Below are 20,056 nucleotides of genomic sequence, written 5' to 3'. Positions count from 1 at the left end.
TATTTAGATCTCAGAAAAAAGCATTAAGAGTTATTTTTGGTAAGCCCCCCCCCCCCCCGATATCCCTGTCGAGAACTATTCCTTAGTAGCAGGATACTCACACTGCCGTCACTGTATATCTTGGAGATCTGTTCATACGTTCACAAAAACCTACCAAACTTCACCCGCAATAATGAAATCCACAGTTACAATACAAGGCACTCAGCCTCCCTATCAGTGGCTGCTCATAGAACCGCCATGTTTGAAAAATCTCCGCAATATATGGGCCCAAAAATATATAATAGATTACCTCAGGATATTAGAGACATGGCGGACTTACGAAGATTCAGAGGAATGTTAAAGAGGATGTTACTTGAAAGGCCATACTATTCTGTGGATGAGTTTCTGCAGGAGTGATATATTATTGTTCCTTGTCTTTTATTCTTCCCAGGTCCTTGTACATAGGTAATCTTGACTAACTGCGTTTTTATATATACTGTATATATATATATATTAATATTTCATGTGACTATTGTATAATTACAGTATTTTATTAATGTATTATGATATGTGTTGAGAACCTCCTTTAGGTTGCTCTTTTTGACTTATCCTCAGTCTGATTATTCGGATGTTTGGGACGCAATAAAAATAATAATAATAATAATAATAATAATAATAATAGCAGTCTTGTGAAATTACCCCGTATCGGATTCTGATAAAAAAAGAAATACTCCAATCCAATAGTTTTCAATACAACGATAGTAGTAATTTTCTTATATTTACTAGAATTTTCGTATTGCAGAACATAAAAATAGTGCCGAGTTTCACGGAGTTATACTGGGGCCTGTGTGTCCCCTCTGGCTGCTCGGAAACAGATGTAGCTTCTATGGTGTCCACTCTTGTGTCTCCCTACAACTCATCCGAGACTGGCTTGCAGTTCCAGCTCAAAATGGAGCCGAAACCTTGCGAAACCAGGAACACCGAGCATAACTATTACAACCAAACGCTTTTCCTGTGAGTATTTCAACTCTTCCATTTAAGAATAAGAATAAGAATAAGAATAAGAATGTTTATTTCGCCAATTTGAAATGTAATACTTTGCCGCATCCACACTCTCGCCCAGTTGACGACGAGCGCGAGAGTGTGGATGGGTGGTTTGCCAGCGCTCGCCTTCACTGGCCTTGGCTTGCCATCGATCCGATTATTCTCGAGCGAAGGCGAGTGGCCAGCCGAGCATCCACGAATGGTCACATTGCAGTGTGGATGGCAAGACCAGTATTTGATTAGCAATATGTATTGCTATCCTTATCTATCATTCAACAAAGCGGATAGCGCTATCTCTTTCTTGCTTTACTCTGCTGCCAGATCGTTTATTAACAATGTAGAAATATAATTAATTAACAAAATATCTTATCTTGATTATGAAATCATTGATAAATATAATTTCTTGCTTGATAGAATATAATTGATTATTTTAAACGAGAATGAACAGTTAATATTACATCAATAATCCAGTATTAATTATCCAACTTAGAAGGCATTGACAAGACAGAGGATCGGCAACGTTCAATTAAATTCAATTTATTATTTGTCACAGGCTAAACAATAGTAAGCATTGACAATAGTCACTTACATTAAAAACATTTAAATTTTAACATTCATATACAAAGTTAAAAAAATCTGGTGTGACGCACTCACACAACTTTCCTTGCCGTTATGAAAATTGATCACCTGACGCTAGTGTTCCCGCGCATCTCAAGTCTACTATTCAAAGGTTTGAGCCAGCTGGTGACAGGGCAATAACGCTGGAGACACACATGAGGTCTGCTATCTCTTCATAGTGAATGATTTAATAGAATCAACAATAATTTGCAATTGAATAATCACATTTTCTCGAATTTAAAGCTTATTTTCAATTTTAGGTGAAATTTTACTAAACATTAATTGTAGAGATTTTCATGCTCAATCTACTCCACTTGATTTTTTTTGTTTCAATTGTATCTGAAGCCTGATAATTGGGAATCTATCTGCATTGATGGGGCGGAGCTCCTGAAATTTTTACAGATATGGGACTTGTGGCAGTTGATAGAGCTTATCGATGACTATTTTAGGTATGAATTTGATCAAAATCGTTGGAGCCGTTTCCGAGAAAATCATGAAAAACCCTGTTTTTGACAACTTTTTCTCCATTTTAGCCGCCATCTTGAATTGCATTTGATCGAAATTGTTCGTATCGGATCCTTATAGTGAAAGGACCTTAAGTTTCAAATTTAAAGTTATTCCGTTAATTGCGAGATGAGATATCGTGTACACAGACGCACATACACTCATAAGCTGCGTACACATATTCGCGCTTCCAACCCGCACCGATCACGCTCCTCCCTCGTACCGCCCTAGTACCGCCCTCGTACCACCATCGAACCACAGTCGCACCGCCCACGCACCCATCATGAACGTCACGGAAGATGTTAGATCTTCTCGCGTTCCCCGGTCGAACCACTCTTGCTCGCCGGTCGATCATCAATCGCTCTGCTGGAGTGACGTTCGGTTGCGGAGCAGAGCGAAAGTCTGTACGCACCTATACACACACACACACACACACACACACACACACACACACACACACACACACCACACACACACACACACACCACACACACACACACATACAGACCAATACCCAAAAACCAGTTTTTTGGACTCAGGGGACCTTGAAACGTATAGAAATTTAGAAATTGGGGTACCTTAATTTTTTCGGAAAGCAATACTTTCCTTACCTATGGTAATAGGGCAAGGAAAGTAACTGGATAAATTTTTAAAATAGTGAAAATATAATATTTAAAAGCTAATAAATAATATGTCAGTTACAGCTAAACGTTGTTCTTCTACTTTCTCCACTGCCATTATAACGTAGACCTCACTATAGTGTGAAATCTTTCTGTAATTTGTATTTGAGGCAATAAAAAACATGTTAATTTCTCCCTCGAGTTCTATTTAATATGGCTTTGCATTGAAATACAGATAATTCTTATCTTTGATGATATCTTTTTATTACTGATGACGTCCACATGATATTTCTGCCTGTTCGTGGGTAATGGAAAGTGCGATGGTGAATTGATGAGATGTCCATGTCATCGGCGGGACTCGAACCCGCGAACCAGGCAGCGCTGGTAGACCGAAGCCTGTAACGCTGCTCCTTACCAGTAAACCATCCCGGCCGGACTTAATGGATGGTTTTCCATCCATTTTAAGATCTCCATCCTAATAATAATAATAATTTCTCTGGTCGAGGTTACAACACGATCAGAGGAGTTTATTCAAAATATAGACATGATAACAAAAAGCATATAAGCTACAATTATTTACAAAGTATTAATACAATTGGTTGATTATTTGCTGATCTAAGAAAATGTGGCCCCCACTATATATGAATATGTGTCGGGATGCCACTAATTTTGCTATTGTTTAAGATTTTATGCCAAGGTAAAAATTCCAATAAAGATACATCTTGCGAGTCATTAGAAGTTCATGAAAACCACATTTATATACACACATTTAAAAAAAGAAAAATTGATATAACCTATGATGTAGAAATTTTAGATAAATTTAATATAGAAAACATTTATAATACTTATGGGGGAAAACATTAACATTAAGAAAATAAGAATGAAACAGTATGGACATTTTTCATAGAACTAATTGTTCTCCATGATTGATTCTATTATCCAGGAGCCACTTTTTGTTTTCGATTTGAATGAATTGATTGGAACTGTCATTGGCAGTTTATTGAAAATGTTTGATCCTAAATATGAGGCTGACCTATGAGCGGCTGATGTTGTCATCCTGGGAATTGCCAAGTCCATGTTTCTTCTGCGTGTTCTTACTTACTTACTTAGTAAAGTAAGTAAAGTGCGTGTTCATTGCGGGTGATTCAAATTGATGAAGAATTGTGGGTTCTTTTTGGTGAATGTTAGAAATCTGTGAATGTAAATCTGTCTGATGCTGAGGATGCTGAGCTCCGGGAAGATGCTGAGCTACTGAAGGGAAGAGTGGTCGTCTGCGTCCTATTATCCTCAAAATTAGCTTCTGAAACTTGAAAGAAGATCGATGTGGCAGAAATTTGTAGCTCCCCAGGTAAAATGCCATATCTTACTATGGACTCAACTATTGCATAATGAACATTTTTCATTATGTCTGTTGATAGTAGCTGCTTGAGTTGGATAAATTTGTAGATTAATTTTCTGATTTTAGCCGTTTGATGTAAAATGTAAAATCCCAGCGAAGTAATTCATCTATTTTGACTCCTATTATCATCTATTATGAATGGATCAGGATGATGGCCTTTATTAATGGATTAATTTTTATCAATTAATAAATATCATTAATCGTCCGTACTTATCAATTGCAGAATTCTGTTTGGAACTGTGCTATGGCTGGTGAGTCATTCAACTATTGTGGATATTATCAATGGGTTCCACAGTCAAGCAACAGAATCTCCCAAAACAGGTAGGTGCATGCTTTGTTTCAAGAAAAAAACAAAGTTTTCAAATTTCTTTCACCACTTTTCCTCTTGAAGTTCATTCTTAGATTAGGTTTTCACAATTTCAAACTCTTATTCGATATTAAACGTTATTGATGTGACACATAACCTAGCTACATTTGGACTGTTGTATAAATTAGAATTGGAACCATTTAGGCGTATAAGCCTGTGGTACTTTTCTGTAAGCTGTGTAATTCTCATTGATTAAATAAATGAATAAATTTAACCCAACCCTTCTTCACACAATTTTTCATCAATCAATTTTCACAGCTTAAAAAAAACATAAATTAGTACTTTAACTTCATGGAGCACTTCTTTCACTTTTATAATAACTTAGTGGTCAACTCTCAAGTGAAAGTACTTTTCACTTTTTTATAAGTACAGTAGTACTTTTTGTAATAAATATTTTAAGAATGAAAGATGTGCTTCATAAAGTCTAGTAATTACTAATAGTTCAAGTTAAGATGAGTTCCTTAAAATAATTTAGAAACATGAAGTATTACATTTATTAGTCTATATTTATTGTGTAACACCCAATATTAAGTTACTCTTTACATTGCAATAAGTACTTTTCTTAGATTACATTGGAAGACCACGACATGTTTTGACACTAATTTTTTTTTTTTTGTAATAACATTGAAAGATAAAATAATAAGGTAGTCCTTGTGCTATTTTTCTTCCAAATTTATAGGTGACAAAGTCCAAGATAAGGTTAGAATTTCACGTGTACAATTTTTATAAAATGTTGGTCCAAAATAAACATTAAAACTATAAATTTTGAATTTAGATGGCTTAAATTGATGAATTAATTAGAAATATTCCACTCAATTACCACTTTTAACGAATAATATTGAGTTATTTAAGAAATTTGGAACTATTCAAGAAACACAGATAATTTAATTATATGTATTTATAATTTAATTTTCGAGTATATTTAATGAAGTTATTGCATCACAAAACGTTGCAATAATTGCATTAAAGAAGCAAATAAAGTGGCCATAAAAGACAAATAAAATTAATTTGTTTAAAATTAATATCACATTTTACTCTTGTATGGCCAAATTTTCTAAATTCATGAGAACCATACATTCTTGTTTGTACTTTCAATGGTGGTACCTATTCATACTATCATTCAGTTCCCCTGTCTCTATCTCCATACCTCTTTAACATTTCTTTGGAAAATACAGTCTTCCATATTTTTTCAGAAATGATGTTGAATAAGATGTTTATGGCGTTCTCTCTGAAACGTACTGTACCTTTCCTATTGGACGCATCTGAGCCCGGAGAGCTGAAATGCATTCATGGCTTGAGATTCTACTTTTCTCTCCTTATCTACTTGTTGCACAAAGCGGTCTTCCTCATGTTTGTGCCTGTCATTAACAGGATATCTGTTGCTGAGGTAAATTTACATTTTTTTAGTTACTTGGTCGCATTATCCAAGCACAAGCCTGAAGCATCAAGTTGGATTTATTTTTTACGCTGGCTCATTCACTAATAAATAATAAATTACTATACATAAATGTAGCTTAATTCTCAATTAATGATTAAAAAGTACGAACTGAAATATTTTTCAATGATAAGAAGATGATATCACTATAATATATTTTTCCTCCACCTACTGTCTAAAGTACTTACTTTACTCCCTGAAACATGATACTAAAGTGTCACTTTTTCGCTCTCGGTAGTAAAAAACAGAAAAACTCCCTAGGGAGGAAAAGTGACTCCATTTAAATAACATTGGAAGCATCTCTATATTTTTAAAACTTACATTGTAATAGGTTAGAAAGTCTAAGCTCAGATGAGAAAGCATAAAGAGGTGTCTGTCATTGAGTCAACTGAATTCAATACCACAACCAGAAATTTGATCAACTCATGAAATATATGTTTGTATGATATTATATTCTTAATATTAGTAGATGATAAAAATTTATACAATTTAAAAAATATTTTATTCTATTCAAAATACCAGCCAACAAATATTTTTGATCTGCAATTCAAATCTGAACCGCGTGATCTGGAGTCAGCCATTTTTGGTAGACGCCCATCTGATACAATTGTTACAACTTTTGCCAATAGATAGCGCAATCGGCAGTGCCAATCAGACGACCGGTTTTTAGGTTTCAGGTTTAGGTTATGTTGTTAGGAAACATTGTCACCAATACGTAAGTTATTAAAATGTTTTTTTTTTCAGTTTCTATAAAAAAATGTAGATGGAGGAAAAATGTTGTGTACATCACGAGCAAAAAATACGTTTTCTCCCTCGGGAAAATTGTTGCCCTCGGCTTCGCCTCGGGCTTCAAAATTTTTCCCACAGGGAGAAAAAGTCGTACTTTTCACTCTAGATATACAAATAACTATTATTCATCAAATTCAGACTGCTATTTCGTAAAAAGTATTTTTGAAAAGTGAACATTTTTGACACTAGTACAATTGTTTTTTTCTCTCTTTATAGATGATGGAAAACGAAGCTTCTATGATAATTCGTGTTGTTTGGAATTGTGTTGATACATTCGTTCTTATAAGCGGTCTACTTACATCCTACTTCACCATCAAAAAACTGAAAAATGGCGGTAGAATGAATATTTTGCAAATGTACATACAACGATATATCAAGTAAGTTGGATGCACATTTTTCCTGTGTAATAAATCTTTTTTAAACATATTCATTGAAAATCTTGTACACACCTCATAACAATCATAATTAACTCTGATTTTCAGTTCTCTACTCTTCTAAGAAACTATTTTAATAAGATATTTGAAAGTTCTTGCTGCATTTGAAGCATTCATCAGTTTTTATACATATTTTTTCAAACATACACTAATTAATGTTAACTAATTTCCAATCAAAATTAAAATTCTATTCACTTTTAAAATTTTCCAGATTCACTCCAGTGTTCCTGATGACTTTGCTGAGTTTTACTTTCTTTGCAAAACGGCTGTCAAGTGGACCCTTGATGATCAGTGTTGGAAATCACTTTTTGGATGGATGTGAAAATATTTGGAAATCAGTATTCTATGTTAGCAACTTTGATGGCATCAATAATATGGTAATTATTAGTATAATCATCTCAGATCCGGGTTCTAGTACACTCATTAAATCTAATGGATCATTAATCCTACAAATTTAAGTGAGATTCAATTCAAACTGTCAACTTTGGTTGAATGAGAAGCAATTATGTTATTAATGAGGAATGCGGGCAGTTTGAAGCTGTCATATAAAGTTTTTCATAAATAACAAACAAGCAGAAAATCATAAGAGTTCAATTTACCAATTACAATATACAAAGTGACACAGAATAATGGAAACTTTTAAAAACGCCATAAAACATATTAGTAGGAAGGGCAAAAATTATTTTATTCAAACTAATGTAAAGTTCAAGACTTGTCATTTGAGAATTAATAATAACATCTATCACTTTTTGACAATTACTTCTTTAAGATGGCTTCCACCTGCACGAATTCACTCTTGAAATCTGTGTTGAGGTTTCTGAACGATTGCTGCAACATTTCAGCTGGGATATTGTTAATTTCATTTTGAATTGTCTGTTGTGATTCAACCACAGTTATTGGTCAAGTTGTGAAAACGTTTGATTTGAGATAGCTCCACAAACAGAAAATTGCAGGTGGACAGATCATGGAACCAGGAAACGCAACCTAATCGTGAGATTACACGGTTACTGCACAATACCATAGAGAAACAATAGCGTAAGTAGAAATCCCATGGTATAGGGTGTTTATGTCGCAACTTTTACTGTTATCTCAAGCCGATTACTGTTGATTATTGTCGAATTTTACTGTTTTGTTGGGGTAAGAGTGTATGAACGGTACAATATGAGAGACTACCAGCGTCATAAAGCTTCACAGGAAAGAACTACGTGGACTATCAGCTTGAGATAACAGTAAAAGTTGCGACATAAATGCCCTATACCATGGGATATCTACTTATGCTATTGTTTCTCTATGACAATACTCACTCGCACAGTTGCCATTGAATGCAGTGCTGAGTGGATTCCGCTCACAATTTCATGAATAAATTTGAATCAATTAAAAATTAAAACATCATTCAAAATGAAATCCGCATTATCCCAGATGAGATGTTGCAGAAATCGTTATGGAATCTCAACTCAGATTTCAAGAGTGTATTCGTGCAGGAGGAAGCCATCTTGAAGAAGTAATTGTCAAAAAGTGATAGATGTTATTAATAATTCTCAAATGGCAAGTCTTGAACTTTACATTAGTTTGAATAAAATCATTTTTGCCCTTCCCACTAATGTTTTATGGCGTTTTAAAAAGTTTCCGTTATTCTGTGTCACTCTATATTTTACCAAACAAATTTACATACTGCTTCACATTTTTCCAAGTACAGAGACCTATTATATATATAGTATACATACATATTATATAGTATCTCTAATATGAATAAAAATATAATATATGTACCTTTTTAAAATTATTTAGTCATAACATGTTTTGGAATTATAATGTCAATTATCAAGTAATTAAACTTGACTTGACTTGATAATGGCATCATATAGCCAAAAAATGCTGTGACAATAATTTTAAAAATGGTACTTAGATTTTTATATTTTTATTTATATTCAAAAGTAGCCCTAAAGAAAAAAAAGTAAGATCCAATATATTTTTTCATCCTCTTATTTTCTGATTTTCAATCCATTGAAAGCATCCATTATTATAGTGGTAAATTTTATTGTAAATTTAGGAAATTTTAGAGCATTCTACGGCGATGAAATACTCCATGTAAAACTTGTCATTATATTTATAAATATTGCATTCTTGAATTATATTGATTTGTTTTATTTATTATTTAAAAAGTCATTATACAAAATTAAAAACATCCAATGGTTTTAAAATCGATTCAAACCCGTTATTTGGTTTCACCTCAAAGGTCTCAGTCGCACTGAATTTTTTCCGCTCATTAGCCGGATGCATTGTCTCTCGGGGTAAACCTTAGACCAGTTATAGAATAGACACGGCCCATTGTATATTCATACTGAAAGTCGATGAAGCCATTAGCTACTGCCATATCACCATATCGTGACGTCAGCATCGGATAGAAAACAATGTAAACAAACTCTGCAGAAAAGTTTTCTATCCGATGGTGACGTCACGATATGGTGATATGGCAGTAGATGTTGGCTTCAGAGGCTAGACTTCCCAGAGTGTCTATTCTATAACTGGTCTAACGGGTAAACTATACGAGCGAGTAAATAAACGCTTCCCATAAGAGACCATGCATTTTCTGAAGACGCGCGAAACAAATTCAGAGCGTAAGAAGCCCGTATAGTTGGAGCCTAACGTTCTGTACTGCCAATAAATTTATTTACTTAAATTATGATACTACTATTTTTAAATATAACCATCCACAATAGGTGGCCTTAATTTTTTACTAATGGTTGTTCACGAAGATGCTTCAATTTCTTCCAGATGTTTTCAAGGTTATAAAGATCAATCTTAATATCCTTTCATATTTTTTCAGTGTTATCCACCTGCCCACCAACTCATAACCGACTTTCAGATGTATCTGATGTCTCCAATTTTCATTTTTGCGTTGTATAAGTGGAAAAATGTGGGGTTAGCAGGTTGTGCGGCCACTCTAGTACTACTAACTCTCTACAAAGGAGCCGTCGTCTACTATTACAAGTATTCTACGCTGCTTTTCTATGGAATAAGGTGAGAAGATTCAGAGTTCATTCTCAATTATAATCTCCATGAATTGAAATTCATGTCTTAATCTATCTTCTTCTTTAGGTGCCGTCTCCGTTTCGAAGGTTGGCAATCATCAAGGCGATTTTTACTTTTGAGACCGCAGATCGAAATAGGTCATTATTGCTGCATCCAAACCAATCCCGAAGGTTCTTCAGCCATGAGTTTCGTCTCCTTCCTAAGGATCTCTTTCCTTGGACTTTCCCCTGCATAATAACTTGAAGCAATTGATATTTTTCTCCTCTCATAACATGTCCCATGTATAGCAGTTTTCTTCTCTTAATTGTCATAATTACTTCTTTTTCCTTGCCTATGCGTCTCATCACTTCTACATTGGTCACTCTCTCCACCCATGAAATCCGTAGTATTCTTCGATACATCCATAGCTCAAATGCCTCCAATCTCCTCACATCAATCTCCTTCAGCGTCCAGGCTTCCATGCCGTAGTACAAAACAGATAACACATAGCACCTCATCATTCTTATCTTCAAATCAAGGTTTAGATCTCGGCAACAGAAAAGCTTCTTCATTCTTGTAAATACACTTCTGGCCTGTTCGACTCTGATTCGTATTTCTTGGGTACTGTCATTGTTTGCATTGATGGTTGTTCCTAGGTATTTATATTCTCTTACTCTCTCAATAGGTTGGTTTTCTACATATACCATAGTCTTGCGTTGCTTTTGTGATTAGCATGTACTTTGTTTTGTTTATGTTCAGTGACAGCCCATATTCTTTACTTACTGCGACAATTCTATCAAGTAGTGTCTGTAGTTCTTCATGTGTTCCAGCTATATCTCCAGCTTAATCTATAATAAAGGGAAAAATTGGCTTATACACGTACGGGATAAGAAGTTCACGAATGACGCATCATCACGTCTGAACTACTGGACTGATTAACTTGAAATTTTGCATATAGATTCTCAATTTACCGAGGATGGATGTGGTCCTACTTTGAATTCTCAAGATTTCAGTAGGTCAGGTTTTCAGTTTGTCAAGTTTTTAATTAGACCCTTGCAAAGCACGGGTTATCTACTGGTGATGAATCATTGTTATTGATGTCTCACTCTCTTACAATGAGTATCCTGCTCATATTGAACTTCATATTTTAATATCGGGGCACCGAGCTTCGCTCGTTATCTTTATTTATTGATAAACAGAACACAATTTTCTAAAATGATCGTGTTTATATTTCACAGCTGGCTATACATCATCTTATGAATTTTGGGGATGCGATATTCTCACAAAATTCTCTAAAATGATCGTGTTTATATTTCACAGCTGGCTATACGTCATCTTATGAATTTTGGGGATGCGATATTTTGATTTTTGACATACTCACTTTTTCACTATCCACAGCTGTTTCAGCCAAGGATAAATAATCCTTTTAATGTCGTTCAGCGAGTTTTCCCAAGGATGAGACATAGAGCAATCGAATCTTTATATCATAAACCTACTATGCTCCAAATTTCATGAAACTCGTTAGAGCCGTTTTCGAGATCCGTTAAACATAAATAACCAGATATAAAAATAGCCAGATATAAAAATAATCAGATATAAAAATAACCAGATATACGTATAAATACAAAAGTTGCTCGCTTAATATAATAGGATAGAATTCAATAAACTCTGTTCAAAATGTTGATTTCTTGGTCCATTCCCAACTGCGATTTATACTCATGATTGTTTCACTTGATTATCAACAGGCAGTCATCAGGGTGAGACTATATTAGGCGTTCTTTCAGGCGTTTTTCAGACTAGTCGGCAAAGCAGGAAGATCTCCGATCGGCTGATTATCAGCTGATTCCCGAACGCCAACCCAATCAGCTAAAAAAGTGTGTTATATTGTGAGCTATTTATCTATGTATAAGCCTGTATATATTGTAATTATCTGCATGAAGTAATTCAATCAATCAGCCAATAGGAGAGCTTCCTGCTCCGCCAACTCGTCTGAAAAAACGCTTAATGTGGTTTCGCTCTTATTGTAAATGTGAGAAACAACTTTTAATTGGCAGATTGAAGCGCTTTTGAGTTTCACGACTCTAAAGCAGTCATAATTTTAACTATGATATGATTCTATCGTGATTCCATATTATATAACTAGCTGGCCCGGCGAACTTCTTACCGCCAAATAGTTAATGCATCTCATGACAAACTTTAGCTGGATGCACACCTAATTCTAAACACCGAAGACAGCACAATTATTTGAAACAATGCGATGTCTTTATTATAGCATATAAGTCTCCAACCTGAAGCCGCTCAGCTGGATGGTTACACACAGAACAGTCATTTTGTTTTTAGTCGGGGCGTTTAGAATAAAATACATGGGCGGTTATGGAGCAGCACACACTCTTTTCTACTATCTACCGACGGCTGTTGGATGATGCAATGATTAGAACAGCTGATTTTTATTTCTGTATTCACAAATCTTCTTCCATAAGGATTACATGTAAACTTAGAAGGACCGCAGGAAAGAGTCCTGAAGTCGGATTATAAATTTGATTGGCCATAAACCTGGACCTGAACATAACAAACACAACTAAAAAATCATCAAATTCGGTGCACACATAAAAAAGTTATTGAATGTCAAAATTTGAGGCTCTATTTTTATTTATATAGGTATTTTCTTTTGACAAAAGGCTACATATACATCTGTAGAGAGTCTTCTACAAATCATAACTGTGGATGCTGAATTAGTATTATATTAATAACTGTTGACAATTGGTTCATGAAACTCGTTAGCTCATAGAACTGCCATGTTTGAGAAACCTCCACAGAATATGGGCGCAAAAATATATAATAGGCTCCCTCAGGATATTAGAGACATGGCGGACTTACAAAAATTCAGAGGGTTGTTGAAGAGGCTGTTGCTTGAAAGACCATACTATTCTTTGGATGAATTTCTGCAGAAGTAATATTTATCCTTGCCTTTGATTCAACCCAGGCCTTTGCACATTGGTACTTTTGACTGTCTGCGTTTTAAAAAAATATAATATTTTATAAAATTACAGTATTTTATCATTGTGATTGTGATATGTGTTGATAACCTTCCCAAGGTTGTTCTTTTTTGACTCATCCTCTGTCTGATCATTAGATGTTCAGGATGTACCTAAATATAAATTGAATTGAATTGAACTTGAAAGCGCTCCAGTTTGTTCGTAGGCAAATTGTTCATTACACTAATTGACCGAGCGAAGTGAGTCGAAGGTTTAGCATTTCTCTTAATGTTTAAATGTTTATATGTTGCGCATTGACGGTGAAACGCGGTGTTAGATTTTCATGAAATTTGACAGGTATGTTCCTTTTTAAATTGCGCGTCGACGTATATATAAGGTTTTTGGAAATTTTGCATTTCAAGGATAATATAAAAGGAAAAAGGAGCCTCCTTCATACGCCAATATTAGAGTAAAAATCAGACTATAGAATTATTCATCATAAATCAGCTGACAAGTGATTACACAGATGTGTGGAGAAGCCAGTCTATTACTGTATTTGTTTAAGGTCTATAGTTTCAATCAAAGACCTTAAAGAGGTACGATATACATCTTTAAGCTGGGTTTACACCAAAGCTGTTAACAAAATGTTAATAACTTAATCCTTATAGAATCTATTAGATTGATCAGAAGTTGACAAACACACATCTTCATCATGTGTATGATAAGTTATGTTCAATCAAATATAATCTATAAGGATTGAGTTATTAACATTTTGTTAATAACTTTGGTTTAATCACAGCTTTATGTTCTTTGGTTTCAATATTTTGTTTTGCAGTCATGGTATTATTATGCGTGCCCATTAGTATCAATATTCTCACCTTCCAAAAACCTAATTTAATAGGTGATTAAAAATAAACAAATGAACTAAATAATGCTGGAGAAATTACAACATTTTTGATTGTAAAAAATTAATTTTCATCAGATAGAAGGATTATCACGGAACTGGATGAATTATCTCATATGAAATACAAATTCAAACGTGAACTGAGTTTGTTAACATTTAAAACAAGTGACATCAGGTACTTGTGAATGAGAATACTGCGTGAGATCTACTGTTCACAGAACTACTAGTTATATTAATGACAGCAAGTCGGTAATAAATCCTGTGTAGATTTATTTGTAATTCAATTATTTATTTGCAATATTCCATTATTTGTAGTGTGTCAATGATTGGAGATGGAGGAGACGATATTTATTTGAATCCTATCCACCGACTAACGCCCTACCTGATTGGTGTCATGTTTGGATATTTTCTTCAGGAAATGAAGCCCCAGCATAAGAAATTGTCTTGGGTGAGTAAACTTTCTTTGTTACATTTTTACAAACGGATTACCCATTTTTAGAGAAGTTCAAAAGATAATGTAATCGACTCATGAAAGATAAATTGTTGTTAAAAAAAATAAATTAGACTACCACAAAACGTTTAACAGTTGGAGAAAGTACAGAATCCTCCGATTTACAATACTCTTGTGAGAAATGTATCAACCTTATTAAAACAATAAACATGATAGACACTTAGGGCCGGTTTCCGAGCTCGAAATTTAGCAAAGTTCTAGACTTTCTGGAGTCAGATAACTCCAGAATTATTAAGGAATGTTTCATTTCATCAAGGAAAACCGTTTCCAACTATAGACATGAGGAAATAAAGATTATCATAAAAACTGCGACTAAGCCCCGGTTCGGAAAGTCAATTTTCTGACTCCAGCTGTTTTAAGTCGATAACTTAGCTGAATTCCGAGCTCGGAAACCGGCCCCTTAGTTTTAACACACATAAGTCAAATGTGTAATACTTGAACCATGAAGTATGGCGGACCTACTGAAAGATCTCGTTGTCAAAGTGAGGGGATAAATTCATGATGAAGAAATTTAACTGCTAGTCGTTCTATTTAATAACAAAAAAGTGATTTAATAGTAGGCAGTTCGTGATGGAAAACAACATTGAAGAGTTGTAATACTCTTGACGATCTCGAAAGCCTTCTACAATAAAATAATTGTTTATTTAATGAGAAACAGCTGATCGGATTCTTTATTTCAGGAGAAACAGCTGATCGGATTGTGTATTTGAGTAGAAACAGTTGCTCGGATTGTTTTTTCCTTAGGAGAAACAGGTGATTGGATTCTTTATTTCAGGAGAAACAGCTGATCGGATTGTTTATTTCAGGAGAAACAGCTGATTGGATTGTCTATTTAATGAGAAACAGCTGATCGGATTGTTTATTTCAGGAGAAACAGCTGATTGGATTGTGTATTTGAGGAGAAACAGTTGCTCGGATTGTTTTTTTCTTAAGAGAAACAGCTGATTGGATTCTTTATTTCAGGAGAAACAGCTGATCGGATTGTTTATTTCAGGAGAAACAGCTGATCGGATTGTTTATTTCAGGAGAAACAGCTGATCGGATTGTTTATTTCAGGAGAAACAGCTGATCGGATTGTCTATTTAAGGAGAAACAGCTGATCGGATTGTCTATTTAATGAGAAACAGCTGATCGAATTGTTTATTTCAGGAGAAACAGCTGATCAGATTGTTTATTTCAGGAGAAACAGTTGATCGGATTGTTTTTTTCTTAGGAGAAACAGCTGATTGGATTGTTTATTTCAGGAGAAACAGCTGATCGGTTGGAGTGGCTGTTTGGTGTGTCTGTACTATGCTTACTTTGCAATGGCGAAGGCAGCTAAGCGGGGATACACATACAGTGAGTCGGAGGCCGCTTTATTCGGAATGGCTCAGCCCCTGCTTTGGTGTCCGGCCATATGCTGGATCATTTATGCCTGTCAAACTCAACAAGCTGGTAATATATTCTGCAATCTTACAAATCTTACAATCTCTATTGTGGTGTAGGCTGTTCTAGCTTCATATGACTCTGAAAAACGTTCAGACATAAACGTCCATAAATGCCTGTCAAACCACTACCTCCGTAAACAAAGCCGTAGTACACTCGTGTGACGTCAGTACGGGTAGGGCTCATACACCAATAAAAATTCGTCCATTTCAGCTGATTATATGAGCTAGTGGTTCTATTGGTGTAGAAGCCCTAAGTGTGGTTACGTCACACAAACGCACTACGGCTTTGTTTACGGAAGTAGTGGTCAAACCCAACAAGCTGTAAATATATGCAATATCTGCAATCTTACAATATTAATTATTTTGTTCTTTAGCTTCATATTACTGTTATTAGACTCTGAAAAACGTTTAGAGTGCGATTGTCAGTGTCTTGTTCTTTAGCTTCATATTACTGTTATTAGACTCTGAAAAACGTTTAGAGTGCGATTGTCAGTGTCTTGAGGCTTTTTTACATCACCGTAACGTAGCTTGAAATACATAACTTTGTTGTGTATTTGACACTTGAACTCTTTTTTTGACGAGAAATGAGAATTGCAATACACTACTGAGGAAGTGAAATTTGTTTAGTTTAATCTTGTATCATTTTGTATAAGACTTGTAGTGTTCCTTTACATACACATTGTATGTTAAGGAATCTTTACATCCTATACTATTAAACGAGCAACTTCTGTTTAGATGTTTATATGTTTGTATTTCACCGGATCTCGAAAACGGCTCTGACGATTCTCACGAAATTCAGAACATAGTAGGTTTATAATATAAAGATTCGATTGCACTAGGTCTCATCCCTGAGAAAACTCGCTGAAGGACATTGAAAGGATAATTATAATTCATCCTTGGAAAAACATCTGATAATAATTATTTCGTCGTCTGTTGGTGATGGAAGTGAGTGAGCGAGTTCATGTGTGTGGGACTGTGTCAAAATTATGACTCAGCTGTTGAACTTTTGTAATCATTCAATCAGGTACTTAGTGCCGGGTTATTTTCAAACTTGATTAATTCCAGTAGATCCATCTTTTTTAAATGGTCTTCTCTGATTTGGTTCACGTGAAGTTAATCAGGATTAAAATTTAACCTGCTTTTGTGCAACTGGGCCCTTGTGAGGGAAATTTTTGCATTCCTCTGGGAATTAATCTCAATTAACTGTTATTAGATGGAAATTTCTGTATTAATTTTATTATAATTTCTTCTTTCGTAATAATTTTCTATGTTTTTGTACTCCAGAGCAAAGCCACAACGCCATTATATTATCTAATTAATAAAATGCCTCGTGAGTACTTTAAAATAAGCAATTTTTTTATCGATTGTAAACGCCATCCAACCCGTTTCTTCTTGCTTGATTCTCATGATACTCTCAGAATTTGATTTTGATATTATGATTTACTATCATGATATTATTAAGTTGTACTATATTGTTGATAAGAATACTATCTACAAAATTTCAATCCATTTACAATCACTGTGTCTCAATATATGGCATGTAAACAAAGCCATTTAGCGATAAACAGCAATATTTTTGTCATTATGTTGTTAAATATAGCATTATCCAGTTGAATCAGCGAAAAAATACGATATAATTATTACTCATCTACCGGATATATGTCAACCGTATACTATTCAGACTCAATGAACCATATCAAGAACTGAGCTTGTGAGCACAAAAATAGGAAAACGGACGACATAAGAGGGATGCGTGTGGACGCAATTTTACATCCGTCTTTTGCTTGAACCAAACGATCCGTCTTTTGCTTGAGCAAAAGACTTGAGCGTCTGGACCCGGCTTAACAATGATTTTTTTACTTTGCAGGTGTGGTGAGCAAAATGCTAGAATGGAAAGGCTTTGTCATTTTCAGCCGGATATCTTATCCATTCTATTTGGTTCAGATAATGATTATATTTTGGAGTGTCACTGACGTTAAGGCACCTCAGCAACGGTCACTCTTATATTTTGTGAGTACCAATTATAAGTTTTTTAATAGTAAAATATGCGTTGATTAGTGAATCTCATATCTCTCATTCATTCAATAATTCATTTTATTATTCTGATTTTCAGATTGATCTCAATGAATTCGCAGGACTGATTGTTTTATCGGCAATTTTCTCTTTATTCTTCCTTCTGCCTTTGAAAGATTTATTCAACTCTGTTAAAGGAGCTAAAGGTGAGTTTTCTGGTATTAACAATGATATTTTAGTATTATATGTGAACAGCATTATGATATTTAGTCCTATTTAATTCTCGACCGGGGCAACATTTTTTGACTACAGCACAATCACATAGATACAGCCACCCTGTCTTTCGGAGGAGACGATAAGCCGTAGGTCCCGACTGTCTAAAAAGTAGTCGTCATTTCTCATCATCCCTCTCTCTCATTACCCACGCACAAGCCTAAGACCTTATATGGGCTTCACCCTCAGTATTATTTTAATACAATCAAACAAGTTGTACCACAGATTAACTTTTGGTCTCATCTGCGATAAAATTATTTCAAAAATATAATTTTTTATATTGATTTTGTCATAGTCATTCAATCTCAGCTGTTTTCCATGCATGAAATCAAGCCGGTAAACAACTGTTTGCAGAACAAATAAACATATGATTCTCATTACGGCACACTCTACTGTAGTGAAACCATATGCTTTCTTTACAGTCTAGTGTGTTTCTTAGTTCTGAAATAGGAACAGCAAAACTGCTACAAAAAACTTCAGCACTCTAGGAGAAAGTATTGTCAACTTTCACAAAATTCCTGATTCGGAATTTGTAAACTAGGTCATCTCTATAGAATGCATATAGATATAGTTACTTTAGTACAAGCAGATAATGTTTTCTATTTCTCAATTTTTCTTCTTTAGATTATTATGACAAAAAATAGTGTACGTTACTTGGACGTGAATGTGTTTTGCAGTGATCGAATGAAATTCTAGTCTCGGCTAACGCCTCGACTAGAAACATCATTCTCGCCTGCAAAAGGCCCCTTCCCGTCCATGTGACGTAAGATACTATTTAGGTAAGGTTGGTATGTACTATGCTGGAATGCAATTCTCATGTTATATTAAATGTCTGAGTTTTTTATAATTTGTACACATCTAAATACTGTTTCATCTAAATACCTACATTGTTCATCCAAATAATAACTCCTGCGATTTTTGACCCGGAACCATATATTATTGAGAAAATTTCTTTGAGTTTGAGATAAACTTAAAAATTGGATTTCCTGAAGGAAGCAACTTAGTCTCTAATATTGTAAATACAGTATATCCATTGTTGTTGAAATTCAATTTCTAAATAAATTTGCGTTTCATTTTCAGCTACAAAGACAGCTGTAAAAGTAATGGAAGACACTCAAACAGCAGAGAAAAGCAATTCCAGTCCAGTAGCAGAAGAAGATATAAATCATAACGAAAAAGGTAAAAATCATTTACAAGAAAAGGACGAGAATGGTAAGAATCTATTTAAACTAAAGGAACCAACAGAAAGAGTAGATTTTACAAATTTAATTGAGAATGCTGTGCAAGAAAATTTCAAGTTTTGATTGATACAAGACTGTGTAAATACAATTTTTTATAGAAAATTGAAAAATTTGATTTGAAAATTACTTTAAGCTTGGAGAAAATCAAAATTATTTCAAAGCTGCAATGAAATGGCGGTTTAGTTTAGTGTAAGCATTCCTGACTGGCAATTAGGAGATACCGGGTTCGATTCCATCTAGTTGTTTATCCTGTTGTCAATATTTGCAGTAGCAGAGGTCTTCGGGGTGATTTACTTTTATTTATTTATTTATTTACAATGCAAATGACACTAATGTAATAACATTGAAAGATAAAATAATAAGATAGTCCTTCTGCTATTTTTCTTCCAAATTTATAGGTGAAAAAGTCCGAAATAATATAACTTTCGTTTAATAATAAAATTAAAATGATAATATTTATGATGAATGTGATCAGGATAACAAATTGTTCAATAATAATAGCAAAGATTGA

The 20,056-nt window shown here is 34.4% G+C and overlaps 1 protein-coding gene across 1 annotated transcript; it reads left to right on the top strand.

The window, feature by feature from the left end:
* Positions 1-787: 787 nt before the first annotated feature.
* On the top strand, positions 788-19,689 carry LOC120350786 (nose resistant to fluoxetine protein 6-like). The gene is made up of 11 exons (XM_039425606.1): positions 788-993; positions 4,388-4,485; positions 5,725-5,918; positions 6,972-7,132; positions 7,401-7,566; positions 10,017-10,210; positions 14,396-14,528; positions 15,836-16,025; positions 17,886-18,028; positions 18,132-18,237; positions 19,385-19,689. The coding sequence occupies exons 1-11, from the start codon at positions 866-868 to the stop codon at positions 19,606-19,608; spliced, it is 1,737 nt and encodes a 578-aa protein (XP_039281540.1). The 5' UTR covers positions 788-865; the 3' UTR covers positions 19,609-19,689.
* The last annotated feature ends 367 nt before the right edge of the window (positions 19,690-20,056 follow it).

Source organism: Nilaparvata lugens, chromosome 4 (assembly GCF_014356525.2).
Source record: "Nilaparvata lugens isolate BPH chromosome 4, ASM1435652v1, whole genome shotgun sequence".
NCBI classification, from domain to species: Eukaryota; Metazoa; Arthropoda; class Insecta; order Hemiptera; family Delphacidae; genus Nilaparvata; species Nilaparvata lugens.
The sequence above is the reverse complement of the archived record's forward strand: the minus strand, read 5'-3'. Positions and strand labels throughout refer to the sequence as shown.

Excerpts from the sequence above, each read along its gene's own strand:
- LOC120350786 (XM_039425606.1), top strand. The coding sequence starts at position 866 with ATGGTGTCCACTCTTGTGTCTCCCTACAACTCATCCGAGACTGGCTTG. Across the intron at positions 7,133-7,400 it reads TACATACAACGATATATCAA|ATTCACTCCAGTGTTCCTGA; the intron begins GTAAGTTGGATG and ends AAAATTTTCCAG. Across the intron at positions 10,211-14,395 it reads CTGCTTTTCTATGGAATAAG|TGTGTCAATGATTGGAGATG; the intron begins GTGAGAAGATTC and ends CATTATTTGTAG.